Genomic DNA, 15,549 nt, shown 5'->3' on the forward strand with positions numbered 1-15,549 from the left:
AAATTCAAGGGCAAATATTTAGTTATAAACGGCGATCTCTCAGATCAAAATGAGACCATTACGTCTGCATGAAAAAACCTGGTCTACTAAACTGTCAACATTCTTAGGGTAGGTAAATAATTGCATTCTGCCAAAGGCTGTGACGTGAAGGCACATTTTTCATAGTATAACGTTTAGGTTCCGTATAAGGTTAATAGCGTCGTATGCGCCCGAGACTTGGCCGGGTTATTTTTAGCATTAATAAATTGGCTTAGTGGCTCGGTTTATTGTGTGCGCGTTTCGCACAAGTAGATGTCGACGTTAGAGTGACATCCGCGGTACCTCCGCTCCACACACCAAATTCTAGGTCAATTTTGTCTGCCGTTGCTCTTTTACTATTCACTTACTTCTTTCAAAACAATGCTCTAAGATTTTTGCGATAGTAGCTTGACCTCAATTAACACCATTAGTTCCCAGTAGCCAAATTCACTTACAATTGGAAGTTTTCCATTATCACTTTTTCGCTCACCGAGGGTTATCAAGCGAACCTGATAACGTAGGATCGTAAACAGAAAACTAACATCGTGGTGTTTTGGTGGGCTAAGTTGGTAACCACGACTCAAATATCATACTGTAAAGTCGACTGTATGGAATGCAGTTTGCCAAAAGGTTCAATAAAAATACCACTTTATGTTTCCTGTGTCAGCGGCGAATTTTATTGTGGTGTCAATGTACCGGGACCAGATTCTCATGTGCCTTCTTAGCTTGAGTCAATTTAATCCACATTCGTATTTTTATGCAATACTAGCTTTTGCCCGCAACTTCGTTCGCATGGAATAGTGACTACCAGCAGATTTTTGATTTGACCAATAGATGGTGCTATATGTCCGGAATAATTTTATTTTTATTTGTAATAAAAACTATCCTATGTCCTTTCTCAAGTTTCAAACTATGTCTGTACCAAATTTCACACAAATCGGTTCAGTAGTTTAGGCGTGAAGAAAAGACAGACAGACAGAGTTACTTTCGCATTTATAATATTAGTTTGGATATGCTCAATACTTTAGCCAGTATTTTTAATACATTTGTGTCTCTACAGGTCTGAAATGAACCAGTTACTCAAAGGTTCAATCAAAATAGCAGGCTACTTTGAATCCACTTCGCTACTGAAGAGCATTTGCAGTTACAACTGCATTTTGTGTTATAAATATTAATTGACAATCTAGTTTTTCACAAAACAAAACTACACGGATTTATTAGCCCGTTATACAACGCCATTAGAAACTAACAGTTACTCAGTTAGGTTTTTAGGATGTCTCATTTTCGTAATGGAACAGGCATCACTACCGCTAATTGTTACGCCGTTTAGCATCACCAAAGTGATAATTGACCGGTTTTAACTGTAACCCTGCATTTTCAAGTGCAGGTGTACTGTTTTTAAGGTTAACTTTTAAAACAATGGTGCAGGTGTCAGTTTAACTATGGTAAATAGATACGGCTAGAGACATGATCGGTATTTAATAGGGATGTGTTGTGCAGCACCTGCAGCTTGCTGAGGTGGTGAAGGGGGGTGTGGGGCGGCGGGGGAGGGGGAGTGCGCCGCTTTAGAAAGGCGCGACCATCGCCGCAGGCCCGGGCCGCATTCTACGGCCTGTCATTCACACCGCGCAACTTGCCTATGCATTGCATTCCATCTCCCACCGCGTTCTCCACGCATCGGCACCATACACACACGCGCACCTTACGAAACCACCGACCGCACCACCATCTAGACAACATGCCACATTCATTCTTAACACATAAACGCTTCATCGAATTATTTCTGCGCCAGTTCAGCCACTAACATTGCTATGAACCAGTTCCGTGGCCTCATTAGTCGCGTACCGACTGCTCCGTTCACCAAATACAAGCCCATACGAAAACAAGACCACAGTACACATTCCAAAGGATAACAAATGATAACCATAATTTGTGTTTAGCTCATTTGTTGTCACTAAATAGTGGAATGTCGTGTGAAATCGAGGTTGACGCGCATTCTTACCACTAGAGAGCAGCAGCGTCGCGGCGACGGAACAGTTTGTTTTTCACGATTTATTCTATTTTAAAGTTGCGTTTAACACTTGTAACTTCAACACAATTGATAATATCACGTGCACTCCCGATATTTACGTCCACAACACTCAAATTCAATCAGAAAACGTTAGAAATCGCATTGGAATGTAAAATTTTGACATGGGGCTCTTACGGGTTAACACTTCTCTTTGGAAAACTTACCTGTCTCGCGGGTCGATCCACGTCGTTTTTCTACTGTTGTGATCGATGAAATACAGTTTTCCGTCAAAGTCCCTCGCATAATCCCATCCGTCGGGCAAGGGTATCTCACCGTTTCGTCTCCTTGGCATATTTCACTGATTAAATCCATTCAAACGAGTAACGAAGCACACTCGCGAACTAGCTACACGGCCATGTTGAATACCTCATTACGAGGTGTGACGTCACGCGGGATCGGCCAATAGCGGCGAAGGGCCCCCACGATGGAATGCGGCGCGTACGCGAGCGCGAACACACGAAGCGGTTCCGTACGTCACTTGAGCGATAGCAACGATACACGCGACCGCACCACGCGACCCCGCGTCGCCGACTAAACCCCGCCGACTCGCAGCCACGTTATCACCGCACATGATAATATTCACTACCAGCACCTACTGTCTAAATGCATTCCTCGACCATCTAATGTTTACATTACATGGTCTACTAGTGCCGACTGACTGATGCTATGTACGGAGCGGAGACTGTGAAACGAACTGGCAATGTAAGCAAAAAGTAGGTAGGTACATACCCATTCAATCTATTTACGATTCCGCTGTATAAATATGTATAGACGGCCGTGTATACGTATAGATCGCATTCCTCAGCGCATGTATGTATATGTACGTATATACGGACACATACAAATTACTGATATGTACCTATGTAAGTAGGTATGTTTATCTGTCGCTACAATATTATTGTTGCCATATTAATACAACTTACTGTTGTGTTATGATTATCGTGTAGTTTTAAATGACCTACTAATTTATAACTGACATAAAAAACAAGGTTAGCAGATTCTTTCGACGGAAATGATCTTTAAGTACGTATCTGTAGCTCTACATATATTTTTCTTTACTGTATCTAAACTGTTAAAGTAAAACAATAAGAGTTAATTTTAAGCACTCCATCCATTGTTTTACAAACAACCTTAATGAGTTAATCCTCAAGCAAATACAAAGAGCGTATTCTCAAAATTACAAGAATTCTGTTATCAGTATTTACAAAAATATTTGCCTTGTTTATTTTTCACAAATTACTCAAGTGTGCACGGTCTTATAGATTTACATATTAGTTTAGCCAATCGATTGATTTTATTAAACGATCGAAATCGTGAAGGATTGAATAATCATAAAAATGATTAATTTTGTGTTGTTACCGCCCGCTTCAATTAGTTTGAACCGTAGAGCCATTTACGATGAAAATATATTTTGGGCATATTTTTATAAAATATTTTTGGACGTGTCACTAATACCTACAAAGACATTAAGTGTATCCCAACATGACCTAACTCAAGAGTTAACCCCATTGGGATTAAAACTTATATTTTATTGCAGTTAAATTAAATACGTATTTAAAAAATAACGAGTTCAAAATAAACAGCAGTTAGGTATTATACAATCAAAATATGTAAGAAGTTAAGTAGGAAAAATCTAGAAATAATTAGGTAAATTCTTCAATACAGGTACATAGTTATTTAACGTAGTGTTTTCCCTTACAATACGTAGTTACAGATTTTGACTTAGCTTCTAAATATACGGTTACGTTATCCATTAATGACTTACGAATTTTCCTTACAGTGTTTATTATTTTAATCTGTTTTATTTCTCTAACTAAGGAAGACCCCCTTTTCTATGTAGAATCGAAACATAGTTATTTGATGAACTTACTTTGGCAGTCCACGGATAATCAGAGGCCTGAAAGTCTAACAACTAATCTTACGAAAGTGTATTGGGTTGCCCGGGTAACTGGGTTGAGGAAGTCAGATAAACAGTCGCTCCTAGTGAAACACTGATACTCAGGTGTATCCGTTGAGACTGGCAGCCGACCCCAACATAGTTGGGAATGGGTTAGGCAAATGATCATGGTTAAGGCGAGGAAGTGGTCAACAATAATTCCATAACCGGCACGCGCATCTAAGGCGCCAAAAGGGGTCGGAGCGTCTGAGCGGGGCGAGGATAACAATACGCGCGCTAGCTTATAACTAAAAGTCGTAAGCGACAAAATGGTTTTGTAATTTTATTATTTAGAAATGATAATTTGATAAAAAATCCTACTACAATTTTAAAGAGTATGTATATACTCAACTACTAAAAAAGTTAAGAGGCTTTAATCGGTCCCGTTTGCCCATAATATGTGAATCTCTTTTTAAAAAGAGGTATGTTTGATATATTTTTCTCTGTTATAAAAGTTACCTAATCATGTTTCTACAACTAACAAAATAAGGTTTATATCATGAACTTTCAGGTAACCAAGTTGTATTTTGATCCGTTTTGTATTTACTGAGAAAAATTGACATCCTTGGCGCCAAAAATTCCAATTCGTCCTCTTAAGATACTGCATAATGGTGATTTATAATACCTACAGTTATTGTACTACGGAGTCATTACGAAATTCGGATCTTTCATTCTAAATATGCACAAAACACTTAAGTTTAACTTACAATGGTTGGTTTATAGTTATGTAAGTAGTTATGTTATGCCAACAAAGACAATCTCAGATTCACGGCGAAACTTACGACGCGGAACTGAAATCATCTGCCAACAAAATCAGTTTTAGTAAATGTCAAAACATATGCGGTGCGGGGCGGGGTAGGCCCCGAAAGAGATGGCGGGACGACCTAGATGCCTACGACCCTGATTGGTGGGAAGACTCAAAAGATCGAGAGGTGTGGAGGCAAAATGGGGAGGCCTTTGCCCAGCAGTGGGACAATACAGGCTAAGAAAAAAAAACATATATGTACGCACCCTAACACTTTTGACTTTTTACGGCCTGTTACTGTTACCAATATGTATACCTACCTACATAGACAGAATTTCGACATTATCCCCATACAAGTGCTGTCAAATCCCTATCCCTGTTAAAGAAAACATACAGAATATTGGAGACGTTTTGCGCACACGGTAAAATTGCTGATTTGAGTAAGATGGTAGGTATTTAACCATAGTCTGACACTGGATTTGGAAAAAAAATCGGTCGAATGAGTGAAAACCGTTGAGATGCGTAGTTTTTCCATTATGATGTAGGCATACTTACACTATTGAGTCATATTGTTTTCCTCACCACAGAGAAAAATCCTTAAATTAGCCATCATCGTGAAACCCACGACGCTTTCCTTCATTAGGTATTTAGGCGGTAATCGCAGCAAAAGGCAATTTACAATACACCCTTTAAAAAATATACCTACCTAAACTATATTAGATTCGTACCCACTAACTAAAACAAGCGGTTTCGCCTAGGTCTTAATGGTGACTTCTTCACATACCCAGATAATAAGTAGCCAATATCCTTCTTAGATAAATGGGCAATCCCATACTGAAATAATTTTTCAAATCGGACTCTAACCCTGAGATTAGCGAGTTCAGACTATCAAAGAAGCATAGTACAAACTCCTCAGCTTTAGAATATTGGTAGGTACTGGAGGTAGGTAAAGATGTAGGTATGGTCTTATGACCTAAACATCTTTGACTTACCTTAGGCCCGGTTGTTCGAAGCTCGGTTACGTCAAGGTTAGGGTTAAATTCTAGTTAAAGTAAAATTAACAGGGTTTAAATTCAAAAAGCGTTGTTCAACGTCAACATTTCATAGTAAAAACGTCAAATTAACCGTGGTCAAAATTGACATCGGTAAAATTTTAACTTTAACTTTACCGTAACGTACGAACAACCGGGCCTTAGGTACCTACTCAATTTGCCGCGTTTTCGCAAGTTTCCTCTTTATTCTGTCTGCACACTCGCTTCTTTTCACTGAAGCGAAGGTTGCAACTTCATGTTCCCTAGTGGAACGTGACTAAAATCATCAGCTTAATCCGTAAAAATTTTACGAATAAAACGAAATTACCTACATAAAAATACCTAGATGTTACGACTCAGTTCATTGAATTGAGAATAGAACAAATAGGTACCTACTGCCCTAAAAATCGATTAACTTTTTCGGTGTAGGTCCATGAATAACTGAATCTAAATATTTTATTTGAAATCGAACAAATAAGGATAAAATACCTGACGATACCTATATGATCTTTGACTTTGTACTGGGCAAAGATCACTTAAGTGCCTAAATGTTCGTGAAAAAGATTGAAAATTCTAACACAAATTTTGTAAGGGTATGGTACCTGTTCATATGTCAGTACACTAATACAAGTTTTTACAACGAATTATTTATAGGTATCTAACTCACCTGCAGGAAAACTTGTAGGTAAAGGTAGGTAAGTAGGTATCTTCAAGAAATAATGTAGGTGCTGAAAATAACAAAAGAATGAATATCAAATTGACGATTCACGATGTTCTCTGTTCAAAATTCACTCGAGCACACAAACAAACTTTAACTTTATGATAGTGGTCAAAAAGCAATATCGATTATTGTAAATAATAAAACCAAGCTCAAAGATCAAATGATCAAGCACATTGATAGATAAATTATTCAAAGCGAACATGCAAAGGTATGAATTTGTAAAGTGTTTTCACTAAAATAAATAATCACAACAAACAACAAAAATGGCTGCTTCGCAGATTTGAATTTTGAATCCATTTTTATATTCTTCTAAAATGATGCAAATGTCATTTTACCTATTCAGCCTACATGTTACTCACACGAACATTTTTTTTTAAATAGTGTTCATAAATGAAAAAAATAACTTTCACATTTCAAATGTTTTCTAATGTAATATTACTATTATTCGATATTTTAATTCAATATTCCTAAAAATACGAACAGAACAATGTTTCAATATGCCATAAAAGTTGCAGCACTCCTCTTTACTACTTTCACATACTATGAGAGACAAAGACACACCATTGCTAAAACTCACAACATGCAAGTCCATGGAACGCGCTAAACCGTCAATGTCATGTGTTGTTGGCAGTTTTGTCAACACGTAATAAAGTCGCAACATTTTCTTATTCCTTGTAATTAAATAGTTTATTAAAACAGCTGGTTTTATCTAAGGTTAATAACTGGTGTACAAACATGCCTACAAGTGATAGTGAGGATTTTGAGAGTGCTGACGAGGGCCACGGCAGCCCCGACAAGAAGGAAAGAAAGAAACGGTTGTCGTCTTCAAACTACAGCGACGGCGCATTAGAAGCTGAACAAAAGCCTACAAATACTCAAACTACTTCCAGTAATGTTCAAAAAGTTGTGGAAGATGTGGTATGTATTTAAAAATAATGTGGTATAGTTCCAGGCCTTTGAAACATTCATCTTTGTATATCTGAGTCCTCTGCTGAGCCCAGTGTAGTTTTCCAATGAAATTACCGCCCACATGTTTAAAAATCTATAAAACTTAATCCAGTAATTTATAATACACAATCTAAGTGTTGTAAATTAAACTTACTTAAGTGTATCTTATCAAAACATTTTATGATCATCAAATAAGCTAGATATTCAAATAAATTAACTGTAATCAAAAGGTCAGGGCAAATTTTTGTTTCATTATTCATAAACCAAAATAACCTTATACATATTGGTATTTGGTTTGCTAATTACTATGTTGATTTTCTTAATTAATACTTACATATTTAAGTTGGATTCTTTTATTTATTTACACAAAATAAAATATTTCCGAGTTACTAAGAATGTTGTGTTACTAGACTTTATATTTTTAACTGTGACTAATATCATTAGACAAGTTTGTCATTATCAAATGATTCTTAATTTCATTATTGTAATTTGTTCATCTGTTAGATATATAATCTTAATCATTTTATTTCACACCAAAAATAGACAAAAGTATGCACATGTGGCCCAAACCCTTCCTCGCTATACTTGCTGATAGATAGATACTATATTATTAGTTCTTGATACACTAGGAAAATCTCTCTCTTTCCTACTATGTATGGCCATCCACATGGTGGTGGGGTTAGCTTTCCAAATTTTTCTTCTCCACCTCGCTCTATCTATGACATCGCTCGTGGCTACCTGGCACTCCTTCCAATCGTCCCGCCATCTGGTCTTGGTTCGGGCTGTTCATCTTCGACCAGGCATGGAGAGTTGCAGCACCAAATTTTTCATATAATCTGATGGTCTTCTCTTTACATGGCCATACCACCGTAGTTGGTTCTCCTGCAAATAAAACATATAAACATTTTATTTATTATACTATAACCAAGCTTTAATAAAAAGCCATATTGTTCCAGAAAGACACAGATGGCTGGGATGACTTCGACATAGAGGACATTGAGCCCATTGTTCCACAGATAACAAAGAGTATACCGGCTAAGAATAAAACTAAGTTGGAAGAACAGCTGGGTAAAACAATAGAGGATGTGAAGTCTCAGGATACTGGCTGGGATGATTTTGATGACTGGGGACAGGACGACGCGGCTGCTGATACTCAGAAGGTAATTTTATATATATAATATTTTTATGGGATATTATATGACTCTTACTCTTTCTCGAGAATCTTACTGACTAAAATGAACCAGGCAGTGGTAACTCTTGCAAAGAATCCCACAGCCCTTTATTTATTACCTTATTATGGCATCATTTATGTGTGTCCTGTGGGAACTGCATTCTGGGACCTGAATAACAAATAGCCTATATTGTTCTTATAGATAAGCTTTTATTATTGGTGCTACCAGGTGATCAAGGTCCAAAGTCAAGCTATTCCCTGCGGATCCACCAGTGTCTGAACTCACAATAAATATATGTGAATGCTATACAAAAACATTTAATATTTATTATAGCCATCTAGAATTATTGTAGTTACAACAGGTAAACAAAGACAGGTTGAGCTCCCATCCAAATCCTCTGTCACAGTCACTACTAGTGCAGAACCATCTATTAAATTTAGCCCCCTTACTTATAAAAATCTCTAATCACCTTCTAAGCGACGTTTTAACTAAACACTACTTAAAGTCTTAAGTAGTGATTAAATGTTAATTACTCAAGAGACTCAACTTGTAGGAGACTCAAGAAAGCTGACATTGTGCTGCCTGACTAAATAGAATTGGGCACTGGCCCCATTACTATAAATACCCTTCTAGTATCTCCACACATCTGATCATAGTCTGAGTAGACTGATAGCAGATTAAAAACACAAAGGAAAAAAAATATCCTGAAGTACTCAAAATTAAACATATTTACCATATGAAATTACAGATTGCCCCACCAAAACCACAACGTCAACTGAGCCAACCAGCACAACCAGAGCCCAATATTCAGGAGGTGACTGACCGATTAGCAGCAGCCTCCACCGGTGGCAGTGGCTGGGGGTGGGGATGGAGTGTGGACTCTCTCCTCAGTACCGCTACTGCTGGCATTACTAATATTACCAATCAGGTTTCACAGGTAAGAAGAAAAGAAAGGTAAAGAGATGTTTTTTTGACAAAATACAAAGCAAACACAAATATTCTAAAAAAACAGATATGCTTGGCTTTACTCATTCTCGAAATAAGGGATTAATGTGCTTGGTGTTATCCAGTTCTGATTCATCACCATACCAATTTCTTGATATATGTATGGATAACATTACTATTTATTTGAAATCTTAAATCAAAACAGTACAAAAACACATGATCATTTTTATTACAGGAAAACCAACCGAATTTGTAAGAATTAAACTAATCAACATATAATTTATTCTTCACTTCTTATTCTATGAAAAATAAAAGACTTGTTCTCCTCTATAAAATTAAACCGTGCTTACTGCAACATATTGCACAATTTCCAGGGCATATCAACAGTCCTAGAAACCGGTATCGGTGCTCCCGACCCTGAAGAACTAGCTCGAATCAACAGGACATCTAAAGACAATGACTCTAAAGTCAGCAAACCTGACAATGAACCTTCAACTCCTAGTGAGAGGAGACCAGAAGTTGGTTCTGAGGAAGCTGGTGGGAATACTGGTGATGCATTCCAGTTTGGCAGTTTGTTCTCTGGTGTTACCAAGTTTGTGGAAACTACAGGTAATGTTTTTAGACTGGTTTGTTTGCTTTGGGTGATGAAAGTGCCATATTTATTGAGCTGGCTTCTTAAGCTGTGTCTACGCTAGACGAACCGAGCACGAGCGGAGCACGAGCCGAACACAATTCGTCTAGTGTGGACCAACTTACAAGCCTCTAACGAGCGCGCTGCGAGCATTTCGTTCGTGCTCGGCTGCGTTCCGCCTGTTGTCGGTTTTTGACGAACACAAAGGGATTTGTTAACAGTGATCGTTGTAGGTTCGTTGTACGTACACACTTGATGCCGCTAACGACGAGCCGAGAACGGCTCCGCTTGCGCTTCGCTCGTGCTCGGTTCGTCTAGCGTAGACCCGCCTTTAAATTAATCAAGATAGACTGTATTTGAGTTTTGGGTGTTGGTTGAATATAAGGATCTAATAATCAGTAGTTCCTGAGTAGTCCTTTTTATTATAAAAGTTCTAGTTCTGTACTCAATAGTTTATAAATAAATAAATTTGAATTATTTACTTTCATAATCACGCCACTTCATTTAATGAAGAATTTGGCCTCAATCATTGCTCATAATGCAATATGTCCTGCACAGCTGGTTGATCTCTGTAGGTCTCAGCTGTTATGGCCTACAATAAGCCTAGACGCCATTATATTTATTAATACTATTCTTCTTATAAATTCCAGGAACAAAAGTAATACACGGTGGTCTCGACACTCTAGAAACTATAGGCAAGAAAACAATGGAAGTGCTACAAGATGGGGACCCAGGCCTTGCCAAGAAGCGAGCTCTCTTAGGCCTTGGGGCCAATGATAAGCCAGTGCTGTCTCAGGTGCTGAGAGAGGCCAAAGCTAAGGCTGAAGAAGATGATAGGGTGAGAGAAGAGAAGAGGGAAGCTAAGGAAGTCCATTATGAGAACCTGTTTGATGATTTTGAAGGTAAGGAATATTGGTTGTAGTCCAAACATGATCTAAACTTTTCAGTTGAATATGGTTGAATATTTGATTTTCCAACCTAGATCAGGAATCATGTTGCAGTCATATAGTAGATTCCTCAAAAGGATAGAAAAATATAAAAGGCATATATTTCTTTATCAACCTAAAATAATGTGTATTTATTTATGTGTATGTGTGTGTTTTGCAAACGTAACTTGATCTATTATACATAACTAATTTAATAATATTTTCATAAGCTATAGCGTTTGAAGCGGCAGTAGGTTCAACTCGTGAAATAAATGCTGTGCAGTAACTATACCATTGGGCATTAGATTCAATCTGATTATATTATTGTTGAAAATTTCAAAATCTTATTGTTATTTTGTAAAAATGGTGTAATTAATTTTACATAATGCCCAGTAACTCTCTGTTTCGTGCCTTTCCCATGCTCTTAACGTTTTTGCTTACCTAACACAGTACCATACATACTTACATGTATCTAATGCTCTTCCCAGGAATTATTTAATTTATGTGAAGAAGTAAAATGATCATAAATATTCTTCAACATTCCAGGCCTAGTACATTTAGAAGCGTTAGAGATGTTATCCAAACAGGTGAGCATGCGCATAGAGGAACGCATTCGCAGCGTCGACGCGGACAAACGACAAGATATTAAGGAGACGCTGCAGCAAGTTGCTGGTAAACAACAATATTTCTTTTGTTTTTATGTAATCTTTTTATAGAAAATAATGATGAAATGCAAATGATAATTATAATGCTACATTTATTTTTATATTCTCAAAGCTGATCCAGTCCACAGTAAACCGCATACATTGAGGTATAACCTAGTCTTTGATCATCTTTATCAAACTAAACTAATAGAACAAAGAGGAAACAGTATATTTTTGTTTGCTTATGTAATAGATTTCTGACCATTCACTGTCCCGATTAGGATTTTTTCCTGTTCTTTCCCCGAGTAGCACTGGCACATGTTATATTTTACCCGGTTACGGGAAGAAGTTCCTCAGGATTGCGGAGTAAACTATGATAGTATTGTATAAATTAGCTGTTGAAGATGGCAGAGAATAATTTACCGTTACTGCTTAATTTTCTCCTTAAACAGACACTACTTATGTAGAATCTTTAACAAAACCTACCTAAACCATCTCCAGAACTATGCGAAATGCCTGAAGAAGATGAGGAAGAGGAAGAATCTCCGAGCGCAGGCTTGTCCAAGCCTGATGCCTTCCACGAGCGACTGCAAACCGCCACACAGGACTTGGGGCTTAAGCTGCAGTTCCAACCGCTTGTTAAGTGAGTTATTAACATTATGAGTATGTTTTCCTAGTCTTTAAAAGGGTCATCTGGAACCGGTAATTGGTAACCATGAAAAACTTGGGTTGGCTTTATCGATAATAAGATGTTGATATATGAGATATTGATTGGTTTGTTGGGGTTGGATATGAATGAAAAATTATCATGAAAAGTTTCGTCAGTGACTGTAGACTGTATGCCGAGGCATAAATCTTATTTGTTCAAGTGATTGCTTTATATATTTATTGCTGAATCCAAGATAACTGAAATTGTGATGTTTTGAATCAGTGTGAGGAGTTTTTCCCTTAAAGAAATATTTCTATATTATCTCTAAAATCGGCTATCTGAAGTGGTTACTCATATTTATCAAAACCGATTATGTGTTAATGAAATGAAGAGTTATGATACTCTTCCTATATACGACATTATATTTCAATAACACTAACAGCTATTATTCTTATCTTTACAGACAATACACAGAAATCCTAGCTTACATAACATCACTAGAAGCCGACGTACAAATAAAGTCGGTGTACAAACGCGGCGTCTCCTGCCTCGCTCAGAGCACGGCACTCTCAGTGGAACAGTACCACAAGGCTGCTGAGATGCTGCTGGTGAAGCCCAGGAGATCCACCGCTGATGAAGCTGATGCTCTCACGCAGTAAGTCACCATCTATACTATGTTTAGTACCTTTTAATCTGACTGGATGAAGCAGAGTTCCAGTTCTTAACTTGAAGCGACTGCATATCTTGCCCAACGCAGTGACAATAGCTTTTGGCAGGACTGACTGTCTGTCAGACCTTTTTTTTGTTTCTAATTGTTATCATAATGATGATGATAACAACCAATAACAATTTTCAAAGTTGTTCATATGACAACCGGAACCATTGTAGTGTGTCTTGAAACACGGAGGAACTTGTTGTAATATTGAATTTAAGAAGGTCATGTCCTTGTCCTTGTACATTTTTGACTAAATTGAAATCCAGATGCTGTGGAGCATTGCCTTCAAAATTGCTTCCATGTGTAACTAAATTATTTTATTTAATCTGTGACCACACTATAACTTTACAATAATTTCCAACTCGATCTCATAAAAATATTTCTAAATTATTTCTTTCAGAATGACCGTGGTACTAACGAAACACATCAGCGAGCTCGCCACGCTGTTCACAGAGAAATTGAACGCTTTGCCATCAGACAATAAGGAACAAGTCAATACGTACATCACCAATATATTCTTAGAGGTAAGCTTTTACTTGTATTATTCTGATATTATGTTCGGCTAGTGGTTTCGCCCGCGTCCCTTGGGTAGTAGGTCGCTCACCCGGATGAAAAGTAGCCTAAATATATAGGCTTTCTCGATAAAGAATTTTTCAAATGGGTTAATAGTTCCCGAGATAAAGGCGTTTAAGCAAACTCTTCAGCATTATATTACTAGAGTAAATGTTTCAAAAGCCTTCTAAGTTACCAGAATGATGCAAAATCTTCATGGACATCTTTCAATTCTATTACAAACATAAGTTACATATTAGGTACTAGCTGTTTCCCCGCGGTTTCATTTGTGCCCCCGGGGAACTTCTTTCTGTACCAAGACAACCTATCTCACTCAGTATTAGGCTAGCTTCCCAACCAGTGAAATAATTTTACTCTCTATTGTACAAATACCAAAAGAGTAACAAAACAATGCTTCATCTTTATCATATTAGTAAAGAAGTGTAGAATTAGTTAATAAGTTACTAAACAAAACCCTTTCAATATTTTCAGGCTGGCAACAGTTCAACATACATCCAGAACGCGTTCCAACTAGCGCTGCCCATACTACAAATAGGCGCTGTATAAATAAATAATATAATATTATAATATGAAATAACTATTGATCTAGTAACTAATGGAAATATGAGTCAATAAGAATCATCTTGCTTTCAGAATCACCAATCACCATGTTCTTTCTGAATCCCTTTTGTGTGCCTGTTGTTGCTAGGAAGTTGGTTCCACCATTTCTTCTTTTCACCAAAAATACCTAGGAAGTGGTGCAGGGTTTTGAGGGCTCTCTCATGTAATTTTGACGTTCGAAAATAGCAATATTTTGCAGTCTATTTGAATAGATGATTGAACGGCATGATGATTTGTTGTGCGTGTAAAATTTCTTTTAAATTACGTTTTAAAAAGAATATACTTAGTGTGGGTCCACACTGCGAGCCTAGCGCGGTTGCGACGGCGGGCGCGAAATATCAAACATATTTATGAAACGCGCCTTTGCGTCCATATTGAAGTGACTAAGGCGGAAGCCTAGTGCGATGGGACTGAGCGACACAGCGAGCGTAAGTTTCAAACGCTTCTATCCGCGCGTTCTGGCCACACTACGGGCCTAGTCATCGAGCGACCCAATGCGCGGACGGCGGGGGTAACAAACCAGTTCGATCTTGTCGTTCGGCGTATGTGCATTTATATTCGTTTGTCTAAAAAATGGCGGTGAATACTGAATCGTTCATAAGTGCAATTCAATCTAAACCACCGATCTGGCAAAGCAAACATCCACACCACAATAATCGCACAATAACAAGAAAGTTATGGAGTGAAATAAAAGAACAATTTCCTATAAGTCAAGGTGTTGCACTCCTGATGTACGTCACACCGCTACAAGAGCTCGCACCTTCACTGTGGCCACCCCACGCCACCGCTCGCCGCGCCGCACCGCGCTTGCAGTGTGGACCCACACCTAGAGTTTCTTGCCGGCTCTTCTCCATGAGACAAACTTGTTGGAACCGTGCAACTAGTGTGACTTGTGAAATAAAAACATTAAACTTTGACTTATTGTTCAGATAGTTTTTAATTTGATTCTTATATCCATTAGTTACTGGGTCAATGACAAATACTTTATTATGTGATACACGTTAAAATGTTGTTACTACACTGTGTGGTTCAAATTTTATTCATAAAATATTTGTGAATTTAGGCGAGGTTTAGTAACCAATTGTTAGTTAGATGATAATATAACATGCTCATCATGGTATTTACTTCATAGATTACTGCAAACAGGAATGGTTTAGAAAAGTAAATCGTTTTGCGCAATCTCTTGTCCTGCGCATATTCTTGTTTTGCGCAAACTCTCGTCCT

General features: G+C 37.7%; 2 protein-coding genes across 2 annotated transcripts in view; one reads left to right on the forward strand and one right to left on the reverse strand.

Annotated features, from left to right (window-relative positions):
- Kibra (kibra) overlaps positions 1-2,733 on the reverse strand; it is a 61,395-nt gene extending 58,662 nt beyond the window's left edge. Inside the window, exon 1 of the mRNA XM_049841287.2 lies at positions 2,254-2,733. Within this exon, the coding sequence (XP_049697244.2) occupies positions 2,254-2,381 (128 nt within the window). The 5' untranslated portion in view covers positions 2,382-2,733. The remainder of the gene's footprint in view (positions 1-2,253) is intronic.
- A 4,392-nt stretch (positions 2,734-7,125) lies between these two features.
- Positions 7,126-14,354, forward strand: LOC110382650 (protein FAM114A2). The gene is made up of 10 exons (XM_064039482.1): positions 7,126-7,440; positions 8,427-8,630; positions 9,391-9,579; positions 9,962-10,196; positions 10,869-11,120; positions 11,691-11,816; positions 12,290-12,431; positions 12,901-13,092; positions 13,553-13,676; positions 14,197-14,354. The coding sequence occupies exons 1-10, from the start codon at positions 7,258-7,260 to the stop codon at positions 14,269-14,271; spliced, it is 1,722 nt and encodes a 573-aa protein (XP_063895552.1). The 5' UTR covers positions 7,126-7,257; the 3' UTR covers positions 14,272-14,354.
- Positions 14,355-15,549: the final 1,195 nt, after the last annotated feature.

This window comes from Helicoverpa armigera, chromosome 19 (genome assembly GCF_030705265.1).
Source record: "Helicoverpa armigera isolate CAAS_96S chromosome 19, ASM3070526v1, whole genome shotgun sequence".
NCBI classification, from domain to species: Eukaryota; Metazoa; Arthropoda; class Insecta; order Lepidoptera; family Noctuidae; genus Helicoverpa; species Helicoverpa armigera.